This window comes from Notechis scutatus, chromosome 1 (assembly GCF_049901735.1).
Source record: "Notechis scutatus isolate UNSWTSFEM ecotype Mainland chromosome 1, rNotScu1.2, whole genome shotgun sequence".
In the NCBI taxonomy this organism is placed as follows: Eukaryota; Metazoa; Chordata; class Lepidosauria; order Squamata; family Elapidae; genus Notechis; species Notechis scutatus.
Window position 1 is genome coordinate 97,738,549 of NC_142009.1, and position 15,633 is coordinate 97,754,181.

Below are 15,633 nucleotides of genomic sequence, written 5' to 3' on the forward strand. Positions count from 1 at the left end.
CCTATATTAGATTATTAAGATGTCCCTGTAGGCTGAACTAGGAAGTTGTGGAGGGAGGGGGAAGGACTACTAAAGGCAGAAAGGGAAATCACTTATGTGATTAGAGATGTTTATGAAGAGAAGTCACCAGGTGTACAACCTGACAGAGATTTTTACCTCTCCTTGCTAATAAAACTTGCTACAGCTATTTATATTACAGGGAAATAAAGCTATCCTAAGCACTAGGCCTATTTATAAACTTCTTAGGACACCAATGAGATAGTGAACATGTACCTAAACAAATCTTTTTATTGATCAGATCCTTTATTGGAGTATATCCCTTATAGAGAGTGATAATTAGCATCTGTTTAAGGTCTATAAAAACAAAGCATAAAATAAATTCATCTTCTGCTCAAAAGTGGCACATTCTTGGATCATTAAAACACCTTATATTGTACTTATATTGAATAATAAATTCAATAACAACCCTGGAGTACTTATCAATTATGAGAGAAGAAAAAGATTTGAGGTATTCATGCATCCTGATTTCAGATTTCATGGATTTTCTTTTAGGAAAGAAAACTAGGAAATAATTTTGCCCACAACATGAGATCCAATCCAGCCACAGTTAGAACTTAATTTTCTTCTCCTGGTGAAATCTAAGAGACTCCAGAATGCTAAACTATGCAGATAGTCACTGAAATATTAAAAACAACAACATTTGTATCTTCATGGCAGAAGTAGATGTCATGTTCAACACAGACTGGAGTTGAAAAATAATAGTCTCTTGTCAATTTTAACCCCACTCCATCTCCCAATAGCATTTTAAGTCTATTTATTTGCATTGTGGACATTATTATATGAGACCCACCAACCTGGATCCTCATATAACCAATTACAAGGTTGAAAGGCTGAGTCAACCTTGAACCCAGTTAGGATCAAACTGCTGGCAGTTGGCAGAGTTTGCCTGCAATGCACTACGCCACCCAGGACTCCTTAAAATAATGTTGTAGCAGAATTTGAGAAGTAAGATAATAAGCGTAGGTGAACATTTTTGGAATGGTGAAAAAACTCAACACAGAGCTTTCAGTTTCTAGATCTCTTATACATAATATGTACTTCTACCTTCAGAAATATTTTGTTATGTTGGCACAGATGTGATGAGAAAACTGCAAGTAAATTGTTAAGGAAAAATGTACTTCTAATTTATATTTTGTGCATATGTGTGGCTACAATATTTGAACTGTTTGTAATGTTTGACCATGGCCCTGATGTACAGCACAAAAGGTAGAATGGAAGTTTAAAATGATGACATAATAAACCCAAGAAATCCAAGGAAGAAGGGTGACTATTAGGATTGTGTGCAGCTTTAAAGGGCAATTCCATTCAAACATCTCCAAGGTCATTCAGGATGTAGAACCAAGGCAGTGTCTTTAAATGATTTCAGAGAGAGTCAACTGTCTTTTGGGCTTTGCAGAGACTCAATAGTTGTTGCAGTTTTCCTTCCATATGTGGAAGGGATTGGGAGCTGAGTGGTGTGAGAGGCCGGCTGACACAAGTCAGTTCCTCATTAGTTTTATTATCTCTACAATCCCTACCTGTCAAAGCATTGGGAAGTGTGTTGCCTTGCTGTTTGTGTCTCTCTCCTGAGATTTCTTTAAGAACATGGGAGGAGGGAGAGAGGGAAGGAAGGAAGGAAAGAAAGAAGGAAAGAAGGGGAGAAGGAGATTTTCCAATTATTCTGTGGTTCTTCTTTAACATTTTTTCTTGTCTTTCCCCAAATCTTTGTTTACCTTTATCTTCTTTTATCTCTCAGTCTACCTAGTCTTGTGTCCTACATCTAAACTGCCATTCTTCAATTCTTTCAGCTTCATATTTCATTTTCCTTTGATTCAGCCTACCCCAACAAATAAGCAATCCTTATGCCTGTCTTCTGCTACTTCACTGTCACTATCTTGTATTGTATTAAGTCTCCATTGCATGAATGAATCTAAGACTGCATGCCCGTTGCTGAAAAACTGTAAACTAAATCTTTATAACAGTGCATTGTGTACACCATTGTGACAACACCCTCTTCAGAGCGCTATTTATGTAATTAATAAACTTACATATATAGAAGACTGATAATTAAATCAGAGTAAAAATAATAAGAACAAACAGAATTGGGGAGGGGGGGGAAACAGGAAAAGCATAGGATAGCAGCAGAGAATACTCATAAACACTCAAACTAATCACAAATCGGGCTCACCCATACTATCAGGGCCCTAGGATTGATAGCAAAGTCAGATTTTTAGTGACTTACAAAGGCTAGCAAAAAAAAAAAAAAAAAAAACAACCAGGAACAATTGTAGACATGTTGATGTTTTCACATTGTAATATATTGTTGAATCTTTTATCAAATTGAATCACAAATTCTGAATTGATTAAATGGAAGCCTCTTTCCTTAGAAACTCAAATCCAAGACAGACCTTGCCAACTATGAATTCTGAACTGCATCATAATTCACAATACCCATACCTATATCAAAAGTAAAATTAAAGCCACTGATGGATTATCATGTTATTCAATTAGGAGTTACAGGCGTGTTAAACCAAGAGAAAGCCATATATATATCACTGCACCCTCTTTTGATGTTAGCAGACTCTCTTCTATTTCATCTCTTTGCTATGAAACTTGCCAAATGCCACTACAAACCCCATAGCCAGTTACAGGTTTTACATACAGGATAAAGCATTAGTAAGGCTGTAGTCATAGTGAGAAACAAAACGAGCTGTGCTAATGTTTGGAGGGAGAGAATTTGTGCAGCTTCATTTCAGAACAAAATAATTATTTTGTAAAGCTGCATGTTATCCTTCTCTCCATTGGCTTCAAACACTTGGACCTTTTTTGGAGCCTATATGTTAGGCAAGCTTCTACACTTTAACTTATTCCTACCTTTTATAGCATGACAAAGTATTCAGAATGGTATTAGAGTGGAATGGATGAGCGAGATGGGTGATATAAAAATGATTTCAACCCGCACGTAATAAACCTTTAGTACTTACAGCTGTCCTCTTCTTCGGTGATACATTTCACAACATAACAGGCGTAGATGAATCCTGCCAGCTTAAACAAAATGGGACAATATTAGATGTGCAGACAAAGTGGTTAGTAGGCTTGGCAGTGGGCTGTTCCTACAAGACAAATGCTGTCCTGCCCCCCCTTATTTTGTTAAGAAAATAGCATATGTTGTATTTAAAACAATGATACATTTCTAGCAATAATAATTTGCACAGGACAGGTCAATCTGTAATAATTGTCTGGGTCTACTGCAGTGGTGGCTTTTTTTTCTTAATTTATGAACATATTTTTGTCACTCAGAAATAAATAGCAATAGCACTTAGACTTATATACCACTTCACAGTGCTTTACAGCCCTCTCCAAGCAGTTTACAGAGTCAGCATACTGCCCCAACAATCTGAGTCCTCCTTTAACGACCTTGGAAGGATGGAAGGCTGAGTCAATCTTGAGCCAGTGAGAATCGAACTGCTGGCAGCTGGCAGTCAGCAGAATTAGCCTGCAATACTGCATTCTAACAACTGTGCCACCACAGCTCTTGTAATATATTAATAAATTGGCATATAGCTGTGATGGCGAACCAATGGCACACATGCCGGAAGTGGCACACAGAGCATTTCTGCCGACAAGCGACAGGTCACCTGGAAGAACTCCACTGCGCATGCGTGTGCACCCAGTTGTGCATGTGCAGGGGGGAGACACATGCATGGGAGGTGCACACGCGCATGTGCAGGGGGTGGGGCACATGGGGGGTCGCACGCGCATGAATAGAGGCACCTGGTGCACAGGGGATTGTGCATGCATGCGCAGGGGGCCGGACGCATATTGCATCATGGGCGCAGGCACTTTCGGCACGCGATGTGGAAAAGGTTAGCCATCACTGGTATATAGGAATGCCTGTAGCTGTTTCACTGAAAGCTTGCCACACAAGCAGAAGTCATGATCCGTTTCCTACAACTCTTACAAGTTATAAGATAGCCACTCAAATCTAAGGAAAAGGGAACACTTTTTATTCAGAGCAAACTGCTCCCTCTTGTTTCAACAATCCATCCATATGTGCATTCCAGAAGAGAACAAGAAAGTGGCTTTAAAGAGACCTCTGTTTATAAATACAACAAAAATCTAGCACCAATAAAGGAGAATATATATGGGTCAGGAGTGTTGAACTGTGACATCCTTGATGTTCTCTGAGCTTGGTTGTTGGCTTGCAGATGTTTCATTACCTCACTAGGTAATATCTTCAGTGCTCTGGACTGCATCTTCAGTGTGCTGAAGATCTTACTAGACAGGTAATGAAATGTTTGCAAACAATCAACCAAGCACAGAGAGTTCCAAGGATGTCAGAAAAACTATTCAAACAAGAAGTATAGAAATGTTTTCAGATTACTAGTCTTCTGTTCCACTAGAATTCACAGCCCACTTTTAAATAAACATATCGATCCCGTTCACTTGAGATAAATCTATATAATATTCAGAGTGCTTCCCTGTGAGACATCTTTTTTACACGAGAACTTGAAGAAGGTAGCAGTATTCACCATTCCTGCCTTCAAGCTAGCTGTTAACAGAACTGTTCAACTCTAAAAGTTCCAAAGCCATAAATTATTTTTTTAAATAAGAAAATTAAGTAACTGATATCATATTTGTCATTTGTCTGGTGGTCAGCAACCCCACCCCCCAGAAAAATCCATGCATTGATATTGTACAAAATGTAAATAAGTGTCCCTTGACATGGCAGCAACAAGGTTACCTTGCTCTAGATAGTAAATCTCCAGTGTAGAAGCTGCAGTCATAATCTAGGGCAGTGTTTTTCAAACTTGGCAACTTTAAGACGTGTGGACTTCAACTTCCAGAATTCCCTAGACTGCATGCTGGGAGCTGAAGTCCACACATGTTAAGGTTGCTATATTTGAAAAATATTGATCTCGTGATGTTTTTATAAGAATCCATAGATCTATGGCATTAAACTTAAAACTAAAAGGTGGGATGGGTGGGGAAATAAGGAAAACTAGCTGCAAAAAAGGGGCATGTGAAGATCAGAAAGTTAACAGATACATGAAGAAGATGCTGGGAAGGAAGAAATTTGATTACACTGTTGCACTAGGCCTGGTTTTAGAGGGAAACACAATGGTTAAATTTAATACTACATGGGCAGTATTATGTGAAATTACTCCTATGCGCATGCTGAGGTCACCCAAAGAATAGATAGCCTATTTTCCCATTAGTCCTAGAGCTTAAATCATGGGTCTCCAACCTTTTGACTTTCCTGGACTACACTGAGCGAAGAGGAATTGTCTTGGGCTGCACATACAATATGTAACATAATTGATGCATATAAATAACAATATTCCTTTATTTTTAATATATTTTATATTATTTTTATATCTTTAATATTATTGTATATATTATGGCACCACATTACTATCTGTCTAGGGTTGCATGCATCCCATGGGCTATGAATTGGACAGGTCTAAAACATTTTAAAAGAATGTATTTTTAAAAAAATCCTGCTCCATTATTTCTTTTCTAGTGATCTAAGAGTGAAATAATTACATTACTATATTATTTTATCACACAGCATATTTGGCAACCAATGCCTTTAGCACTCTGATTGATATGCATTAAGTCTGCACTTAATGCCTTTAGCACTTTTTCCTCTGATTGATATGCATTAAGTCTGCACTCTTCCTCCAATACTTCATTATTATTGGAACCAGTTTTGGACTTTTGCTGGATTTTGTGTTTTAGAAATTATCTCAGACTTCATTTGCCATCACAGGATTTTCCTATAAACCAAAGATGGAGAACTATGCCCCTCTTATGACTTGTGGATTTCAACTCCCAGAATTTCTGAGCCAGTCAGGATTTCTGGGAGTTGAAGTCCACAAGTCATTAAAAAAACCATCATTCCCCACCCCCGATGTAAATGAAAGGATGATTGGGAGATGGACAGCATAAGCTTGACTATAAAGTTATGCTTCATATATTACCAGGAAAATGTTATTCCTCACAACCAAGATATTCTATTGATCCTTCTTTCGATGTTCAGTGTTTACAGAGTTCAGAACTCACAGTTAGTTGTGTGATTGCAGGCATACTTTGTAGTAGAAACAGGTAATATTCATTAAGCTTCTATCATGAGGGGTCCATACTGACAATGGTTCACAGCACCAGAGTCTTGAATGTTCAAATGAACATTAGAGAATCAGGAGGTTTTTGTTTTTGTTTTAAAAAAACTCTCCCTTTAATGCTGAGAAGGTTTCCCAAGAACAAAAAAGGCATCTTGCGCTTCCCTTAAGATCAAGAAGAGTCTTATGCCTACTAGTTTGGAGCGCCACTCATGCATCAGAATGACTAGATCTGACTGATCATTTTAATGGCGGATGGTAGGAAAAATGTATTTCTTCATAGGTCACCAACAGAGCTCTGCAGAGCAAGAGTTCCCGACCAGCACACAAAGACTCTCTGCTGTGCTTTAGCACTGCTTGTCAAGCAGGCCTCTGAATGGAGCCAATTATAACTGTTCACTGAACCATCTCTTTTATCACAATTTCCCAGCTGGTGATCAGCCCTAGATGGGTGTTCAGTGGCTGGTCTGCCCAGCTATACTTTCTGACCCTAGGGCCGCTAGGGAGAAAATGTTTGCATCTTTCTGCTCTCTCTTTAAGCTAGCCATTGGGAAGAATAGCAAATTAGCATAGATGTGCACAGGAAGTGGGTGGAAGAAATCCTTGAGGTAAATTGGTTGAAAAATTATGTTGAACAAGTTGAGGAATTACTTTAATTATATCTAATAGAAGATACAGGACACGCTGCATTATGGAAGAATTTCAGCAAATTTGAAATTCAGTACAATTCTTAGATTTCTATCTATCTGTATACATAGATTTAAAAATGTGATATCATTCACAAGTTGTCTAAAACAAACTATAATAATAAAGAATTACAGTACTCAAAAGGATTAGGAGAAACTGTAGTAGAATATTGTCATATCCCATGAAGAAAACATTTTCTTTTTGATATCCTTGATTCCTGAAATTTTACAGACTCATTCAATTCTTAAAGCTGCCTTCCAGAATGCTTCTTATTTTCTCAGTCCAATCTACTTTCCTTTTATTTCCTGGTAGCTTTCTGGCTAACCTTCTTAGCTTTGGAGGGATCTGCAAATTTAATGTTCTGTTCTGTCAACAATTTGGCTGGTATCAAATGTGTTTTATAGAGTATATATTTCGATAATTGTTTCCAGAAGGTGGTGCTGAAGGATTACTATTCTGCTTCAAGCCTGTTTCATTATGGAGTCCCTCAGGGCTCCATTTAATCCCCTGTGCTTTTTAACATCTACATGAAAGAGCTGGGAGAGGTCATTTTGGCAAGTGAGCAGAGATACCATTGATATGCGAATGACATCAGACATACCTCTCCTTTTCCTCTAACACAGGCAAGGTAATTGGTGTTTTGAACCAGTGCTTGGGCAGGATCAAGGATTGCCAATAAAGCAGGATTTAATACATACAAAACAGAGATATTGTGTGTGTCTGGGTGGCTGTCCTGCAATGGTCTGTACCAGTGGTGGGATTCTTTTTTTTTTTTTTACTAACGGTTCTGTGGATGTGGCATGGTGGGTGTGGCAGGGGAAGGATACTGTAAAATCTCCAGTCAGATGTGGTGTTTGCCAGTTCTCCAAACTATTCAAAATTTCCTCTACCGGTTCTCCAGAACTAGTCAGAACCTGCTGAATACCACCTCTGGTCTGTACTTGCCCTAAAGGAGCAAGATGAAGAGGCTACTAGATATACCACTGTCATTAGAGACCCAAATAGCTTCTGTGGTATGGAATGTTTTTTCCGCCACCATTACTTAAATACTGATATACCAACTGTAACTTTATCTGAATAGAAACAATTTCACAATACTTAATAATTCTAATGATTTTCTGGCTAAACTATAAGGAATGCATTGTATCTGAAGCTGAAGTGGTCCAGAAACTTTAGTTAGTTCAAAATAGAGCAGCTAGATGGCAGATAACAGATAACAGATAATCAGAGTTGGAAGGACCTAATAGATCATCTAGTCCAACCCCCCGCCCAAGCAGGAGACCCTACACCATTTCTGACAAATGGCAGTCCAATCTCTTCTTGAAAGTCTCAAGTGATGACGCTCCCACAACTTCTGAGGGTAAGCTGTTCCATTGATTGATTGTTCTCACTGTCAGAAAGTTTCTCCTTATTTCTAGGTTAAATCTCTCCTTGTTCAGTTTCCATCCATTATTCCTTGACTGCCCTTGTCTGGTGTTTTAGAAGATAGCTTGACCCCTTCCTCTCTGTGGAAGCCCCTCAAATATTGGAAGACTGCTATCATGTCCTTCTCTAGCCATGCTGAGTTCCTGTACTTGTTCTTCATATGTTTTAGTCTCCACTTTCCTAATTATCCTGGTTGCTCTTCTCGGTACTTTTTCTAGAGTCTCAACATATTTTTTAGAACGGGCCACTATTTATATATTAAATCAGTATTTCACTCATCCACATTGGCTATAAATCCATTTCCATATCCAGTTCAAAGCAATGATTTTGCTTTTTAAAGCATTAAATTGCTTAGGAACAAGTTACCTGAAAAAGTATTTTCTCCCATACATACCTACTTGGACCATAAGATCTTCCAATGAGGCCTTTCTCCTGGTGCTTCCACCAAAGGAGGTGGGTTGGGACTCTATGGAGGGGAAATCTTTTTTGTAGTGATACTCCATTTATGGAATTTCCTACCCGAGAGCCTTGACCGATGCCCTGATTAGAATATTTAAGCATCAGATTTCCCAAGATTTTTAAATGCCTTCCAATTGTATTTTAATTTGTATTGTTTTAGGTTTTGAATTATCACCTTGCTATTGCTTAATTTGCATAGTGTTTTCATTTTGCATTTTGTTTGATTTTATTGCATATGTTTTTACTGAAATTATATCTTTGGGTGTATTTTATTGTAAACTGTTCAAAGAGTTTAAATACAAATTTAATAAAATCTTGCCTTATCTAAAGTATATGCAATTTGAATTTTATGAGCGTGCACATAGGTGGAGAAAATATACTAGTTATCCATCTGCTGTCTATGTTAATATTACAAAGGACTGGCATGAAATCAGCTTTGAGGCATGAAATGCAATGTCATGCTTCTGGCAAAGTAGCCCATTTGTCTAATTTAACTTTTACTAAGATCTTTTAATATCAGGCTAATTACAAACATATTTTCCACTATTAAGATGTTTAACAGATGGTGGCCACTGAAGAAGTATATTGGGAAACTCGCCCAAACTGGCAACAGATGATGTACTTTCAAAAGAAGTAGCTGTGGGCTAAGACACAAAGTGCTCTGATGCCTTGAAAAATGGAGTCATGTCAAGCTGATGATGGCTCTTTGCAAGGCCTCAAAATGGTTGAAAGTGTATAGATGTTAATTCTAAATGTCTTTGGTAGAGATGGCTTTGATCTAAATAACTAGGAATGACAATGTGCTGTTTACTCTTATTAAACCTACAAAAGCTAGTGAGGACCTCTCTGCCGTTGTTGTTTTTATATTGTTTGGCATATCTTATGGACCCTTCTGGCTCCATTATTTTGGAGGCTGAAGTAAAGATCTTAACAAGCTCTTGGCCTGAAGTTTAAAAGGCAAGAGGCAGTTAGTCACCTGAGAATGATGGGTCTGACTCAACCCAGTTGGCAGCTGATTCTGATGATCAGGACTTTGAGGGAAAGCAGCATTAACTTCTTTGATTAAGCACAGCCAGGAACTGCCTACATAACAGTGAATTTCAGATGTTCTTTCTATTGGAAACTACATTCCTGTTTCTACATTTCTGTGCCTCTAATATCCTGTTTCAATTAGTTCCTCTTTGCCCTGTGATCAAACATTTGGCTTGCTTTTCAGACTGAGTCAACCTATGTTCTTATCTTGAACTTGGCTTTCCTGTCTCTAAATATTCTTGACTATGTTGGAGTGCTAGGCATAATTACAAGGCAAGCAAACTCTTCAAATCTTGCTGCTCTTTAAATAAATAGCCAGCCTTTGTCTCTTGTCTCAAGATTTATAACCTGCTGATAAATAATAATTATTTATATAGTTCTAGTGCTCTCCTGTGTCTGCTTTCAAACAATTGCTTGTTCCTGTTTTAAGATGTAATTGAAGAATTTCTAATAAAAGTCTTGATTTTTTAAAATCCAGTCTGCTCTAGTGTCTTGAACCAGTCTTGATTAGGCTGTTAAAAGATCTTTATTTACTGGCTTAAAACCAAGTCAGAAAAAAATCCATGCTAACCTCAGAGCTTATCAAACTTGGACACCCTTCAATCATTTAGAACAGGAGTATCAAACTGGCTTGCCTGAGAGAAGAGGAAATGTTTTGGATCACATATAAAATATATAACATAGTTAATGCATATAAATAATAAATTTCCTTTATTGGGGGAAGGATCTTGTGGGGCTAGATTACTAGCTGTCCAGGGCCACATGTGGCCCATGAGTTGGACATGCATGATTTAGAACAAGGTGGACAAAAGAATAGAGTGAAACAAAAGACAGTTCTCATAATAGAACGTTGTAAGCTGCAATTGTTTAGCTGATTAGGATGTAAAAGATCCGAAAGGAGCATCCAAGTGAGTTGATAGTACAATCTCCGCTCCCCATCCTAATTTCTTATGTACATGTAAGATTGTCAGGATCTTATGTGTCTAGCTCTAGAGTCACAAACCACAGAACCATGAGAAGAAATCAATACTACATTGGGAGTCATTTGGAAGTATGCTATAGTTTTATTTTCAGATAATATTTTACCCAGGAGATCATTTAAACATAGTACAGTATGTCCCATCTGTAAGCTGGCATTTTCCTATTTTAGAATGGTACCATTTTATTCTACTATAGCTATTTTAATAGGCAGCAGCTATATCAATTGTTGTTTGCCATTCTATGTAAACAACAATTATTTATTCTTGACCTTTTGGTTCTCAGTATGTTAAACACAGAATTTGTGTTTTTCTGGAGGGTCAAATTCCACAATGCATTACCTACATGCAATTTTTGTTTATATTTTTTCTCGCCACAGCAGCAGTAGGGTCTCAGTTAGGATGGGAACATAATGCTTTTCAAAATTCTTCCTTGCTCCATGGTGTTTTCCTGCTGAAAATTCTTCTACAAATGATAAGACAAGGAGGAGCTAACTGTATGGGTATAAATTTGAAACCCTCTATTTCAAGGTCCTCTGCCCATAGCTATTTATATATACAGTATATAAACACAACTAACCAGAGAATTTCCCCTGCTTAAGCATCAAATAGGGCAAAGAAGAGCGTGAAGGCTTGCTGAATAAAATAACAAGAAAACAATGTTATTTTTCATGAAGAAATTAGCATTTCAGAGATCAGTTCCCAGGTGAAAAGTTGCAAGGTTCCCAAATTCAGATTTGCTTTTTGTTTTCAGAAAGTATCTTTTGCATACACAGGTTACATTAAGTAAGAATAAAAGGGGAATAAAGACAGACACGAAGCAATGTGAAATTTGTTGCAGTTGTCATCATTGTAGCATATTCTCTCTACCATATTTTACTATTCTTTTTACATGGCTTAAAGGTGGATGATTTTGTTCTATATATGGGATTCTCTTTCTCATCATGTTAATCACTGAATCAAATAGTTCAGCATTTTTAAAGGAGATCTAAAAACACAGACAGTGTTCCTATTCAAAGATTTCTCACGTTCTGTAACAATATCAAAACTTAATAAGTTATTAACAGCCCCCCCCTTGGTATACCATAGGAAACTTATCAAAACTAAAAACCCACAATTTAGTTTATTTTTGTGTTTATTATTGTTAGCTACTGACATCAATGCTTCATTTTATTGTGATTCAACTCCATGGATGTTGCTGCTCTGTAGCCAAATACAACATGGTTTTATCACAATTATGACTTGCTACCTTAGCAAAAAAGATGCAATGAAGGCACTAAATAGATGGGAATGGAACCAATTTTCATAATGGAAAATGGACTTTTGTGGAAGAACATTGAATACATTTGTGCCATATCATTAAGATAATATGTAAATTGATTCTTACATAAATCTCTATATCTCCAGGATTAGTTTCCATTTTCCACTGAAGTGTGGATTGTCTCCTTTAACATTACCTTACACAAACTCTTTATCTGTAATAATTGGTTCAAGTGTAGCAATAGGCACTCAGTTGCCTTTCCCAGAGGAGGTGATTAAGGATGGTTTGTAATCAGGTAGCACAAAGTAGCTATGTTTGTCTGATGCGTGGCCTGGCCATTCTCTCCTAGCTCTCTTAAAATTGTCTTAGCTTCTGAACAAAGAAAGGTTGACATCTTCTCTGTTTCTTGCATTTTCTTTCTTTTTCTTTTTAATCTGCTCCTGTCCTCAGATTGGTGGCATGACTGGGGTCAACCCCACTGCAGATAGATTGGAAGAAGCACTTACTCAGATTTTCCCCAGAGACCCTCTATTTTTGCAAGATCTTTCTATGGCAGGGGTCCCCAAACTTGGCAACTTTAAAACTTGTGGACTCCACAAGTCTTAAAGTTGCCAAATTTGGAGACCTCTGCTCTATGGAATTGTCTCAGTCTTAGAAGGCAAGAGAATCAATTCATTCCACAATAAGTAGTTTACGTATGATGGGAGAAATTGATGGAGGAGTTATTTTGACTCAAACAAGACCAGATCTGTTTAGGCCTAAACATAACCCCTTTGGGTTAATTGTGTGAGTTACTAGTTTGATTTAAAAAGTTTGCTTAAGGGGGCTGGCATATATCACACATCCATTCTCTTTTCCCTGAAAATGAATATTTTAATAGAGTAACATAGACCTTCAAATGAATTTGAACATGATATCATAAGTTTTGAGGTACCTTTCAGAATTTAATGAAAAAAATGGCACCACTAGAAAGGAGATAATGAGACTTTGGGTGGGGGGATGGTGGAGTGAAAGACCCTAGCTTTTCCTTACAGAATTACCTTCAAGGTAGAAACGCTGCCATGGAAACATTTCTTATTTTGAGAGATTTTCTGAAACCTCTTTTCCTCTAGTAGAGACTGTAATGATTAGAAGCAATGGAGTAGAGCTTTCTTCCAAAATTCAATCTATATATCTCCCCAGCTTTAAGAGTATCCAGATTTATTGGAAGAAAGGCTTGGTTAGTTATGTCTGGGGTAGAGAAGTGGAACAAGTAATTCCATTCAGATGCCCCAAACAATTTCTCTTCCTCTGTGTTCCCCACTCATCCACAATGTCCTTCTCCTTCATATCCCCTTAAGACAGAAATGTGTACCTGGATTGAAATGAAGAGCCTAGAATAGGAAACACCTTCCCTTTGACCTGGACTTGGCAATGTGAGGCCATGGCATGCAAATTTCTTCACCCAACTCAATCATGGCATGATACTACCTAGTTTAGCAAGACCCTGTTATAATTTATATACCATAAAGCTTATTTTTGTAACTAGGAGGGTTGATTTTTCCTCAAGCATTTTTATACAGCAGGTTCAGCCATTAAAAAAAGAAAAAAAGAAGAGGAGGAAACAGAGAAAGAATGAAAGAAAGACCCCTGTTCCCAGTTAGGAGAGTTGAGGAAAGCTACAAACTGGAAGAGGTAGAGGAGCTCTGCAAAATAAGAGCAAGGAAGATTCACACAGGTCTCCTCTGGAGACTTGATAGTCATGAGAAGGCAGCATAGAATTTGGGCAGGCAGGCTGCCAGTACCATTGCAGGGAAATTGGGAAAGACCTGTAAGATCTGTATGGAATGTTAGCAGGAAGAGCAAAGAAAAGCATTTATAGTACAGCATAGTGACTTTTTATGTTGCCACCCTAGTCCTACAGGATTAGGGATTAGAGCAGTTCCATACCTTTTGGTATTGAAGAAGGCTGTTAAACCTTGGTGTTCCTGGAAGCCTTTGGAGATTGAAGAGGAGATGTCCAGAGTTCAAGATTGTTTATAGTGGCAGCATTTCCTCAGTGGAACAGATTTCATGGTCATGAGGTATAGGTTATGAGGTATAATGTTTGGGGTTCGTTTTAGAAAAAACATCCCTTGTTATAAATAAGGAGCATATTTTGCTTAGAATTGAAGCAATTGTCATTGTCATTTGTAATTGAAGCAATTTATAAACCAGATGTCAACCTGCAAAACAACTTCATCTGGAGCCACGCTTACTTTTGCTTCATTTCTTGGTTGCCATTTGGGGGAGAGCTTAGGAATGTGGTGCCTCAGACAGCTAGTCATAACATTTACCAGCTGGTGTGTGAACCAGGGTCTTGTCAACGGATATCTGTCAAGGCCAGGCGGGATCCTACGACTGGACTGATTGGCCCATGTGACCTGAGAGACCTAACGGGAGTGGGGAAATCCTACTCTTTTAACTATCCCTATACACGGGAAAAAATTAGAGCTAGCTTCACCTTTCTAAGTGCCGATATGATGTAAATTGTGTGCAACTGAGAACTGCTTCAACTTTAGAAAGTATCAAACTCCTCTGTGTGAATCAAACAACAACCAGTACTAGTTCTCTTGTGTATATAATAAATTAAATAGATAATTATGTAAAATGTGGGATCTTTATCCTTGAAGGCTGGATTCTCTTCTGTACAATTCTACCTTAGTGAACAGAAGAAGTAGCGAAGGGCAGCAGCTGCAGACTGAGATTCTGTATAAGCAGAATCATGGTCACAATTACTGTACAAATAATTTTAAAATGATGAAAATCTGAAAAGACAGACATATCAATAGAGAGAGACAAATAATAGGTATATAGACAGATAGAATGTTAAGAGTTTTCTTGAATGTAGAGGTCAGTGTACACAGTTACCAAGGTCACTAACTTCTGAGACAATACTAAAATAAAAATCAAATATTGTCTATCTGTTTCCCCTGACACTCTTTATGGAAACAAATTGTTTTCATATACTAAAAATACCATCTGTGATGGTGAGGGAGAGACACACTATATAGGAAAGCACATAATTCTTATATATGCTTTTATTTCCTGTTAATGTTCAAAAACTAAACTGATTATCAAAAGCAGGTAAGTTGATTGTACGATAGTAAGATAATATATATAAAAACAGTGAGACAAGAAGAGAATTTGAGTAAATTGAAAGAAGTTAGTTTAAGGAGGTGAAGAAGATGCTGTGGAAAATACAGATAATTATAATGAGAATCTAGACCTCAAATGGCTGGCCCCTATTGAGAAATGTTTTATTTGTTTTGAGAAATGCTCCTTAAGGCTACTTCAAACGGAGGAGTAAAAAGCCTAGACAAGCATGCTGGAAGAAAACAAACTACCAAATCAGAACTCTACAAAAGTGTTTCATAATTTTAAGCTGCAGTATACACCAAGGCTGCTTCAGAATCAATACCTGGCCAGGCACATCCTGAGGACACAATGAGTTTGTAATATCTTGTCAATGCAATACTAAAAAAAGATAATTAATCATAGGAGACTGGAATGCTAAAGTTGGAAGTAAACTAGCATTTAGTATAAAGAAAAAAAAATGTCCTTCATGTATGAAATGAAGCAGGAAACAGATCTGCCAAAACACAAGGTGTAC

At 37.5% G+C, this 15,633-nt stretch overlaps 1 protein-coding gene across 5 annotated transcripts in view; it reads right to left on the reverse strand.

The window, feature by feature from the left end:
- The window catches only part of NKAIN2 (sodium/potassium transporting ATPase interacting 2), a 586,804-nt gene that overhangs the window by 31,092 nt on the left and 540,079 nt on the right, over window positions 1-15,633 (reverse strand). For 4 of the 5 annotated variants that reach the window (XM_087972540.1, XM_087972523.1, XM_087972547.1 and 1 more), the window contains exon 5: window positions 3,024-3,084. In XM_087972540.1, the coding sequence (XP_087828666.1) occupies window positions 3,024-3,084 (61 nt within the window). Of the gene's footprint in view, window positions 1-3,012; window positions 3,085-15,633 lie in introns of those variants that run through there. The other variant, XM_087972556.1, reaches the window with a different exon arrangement.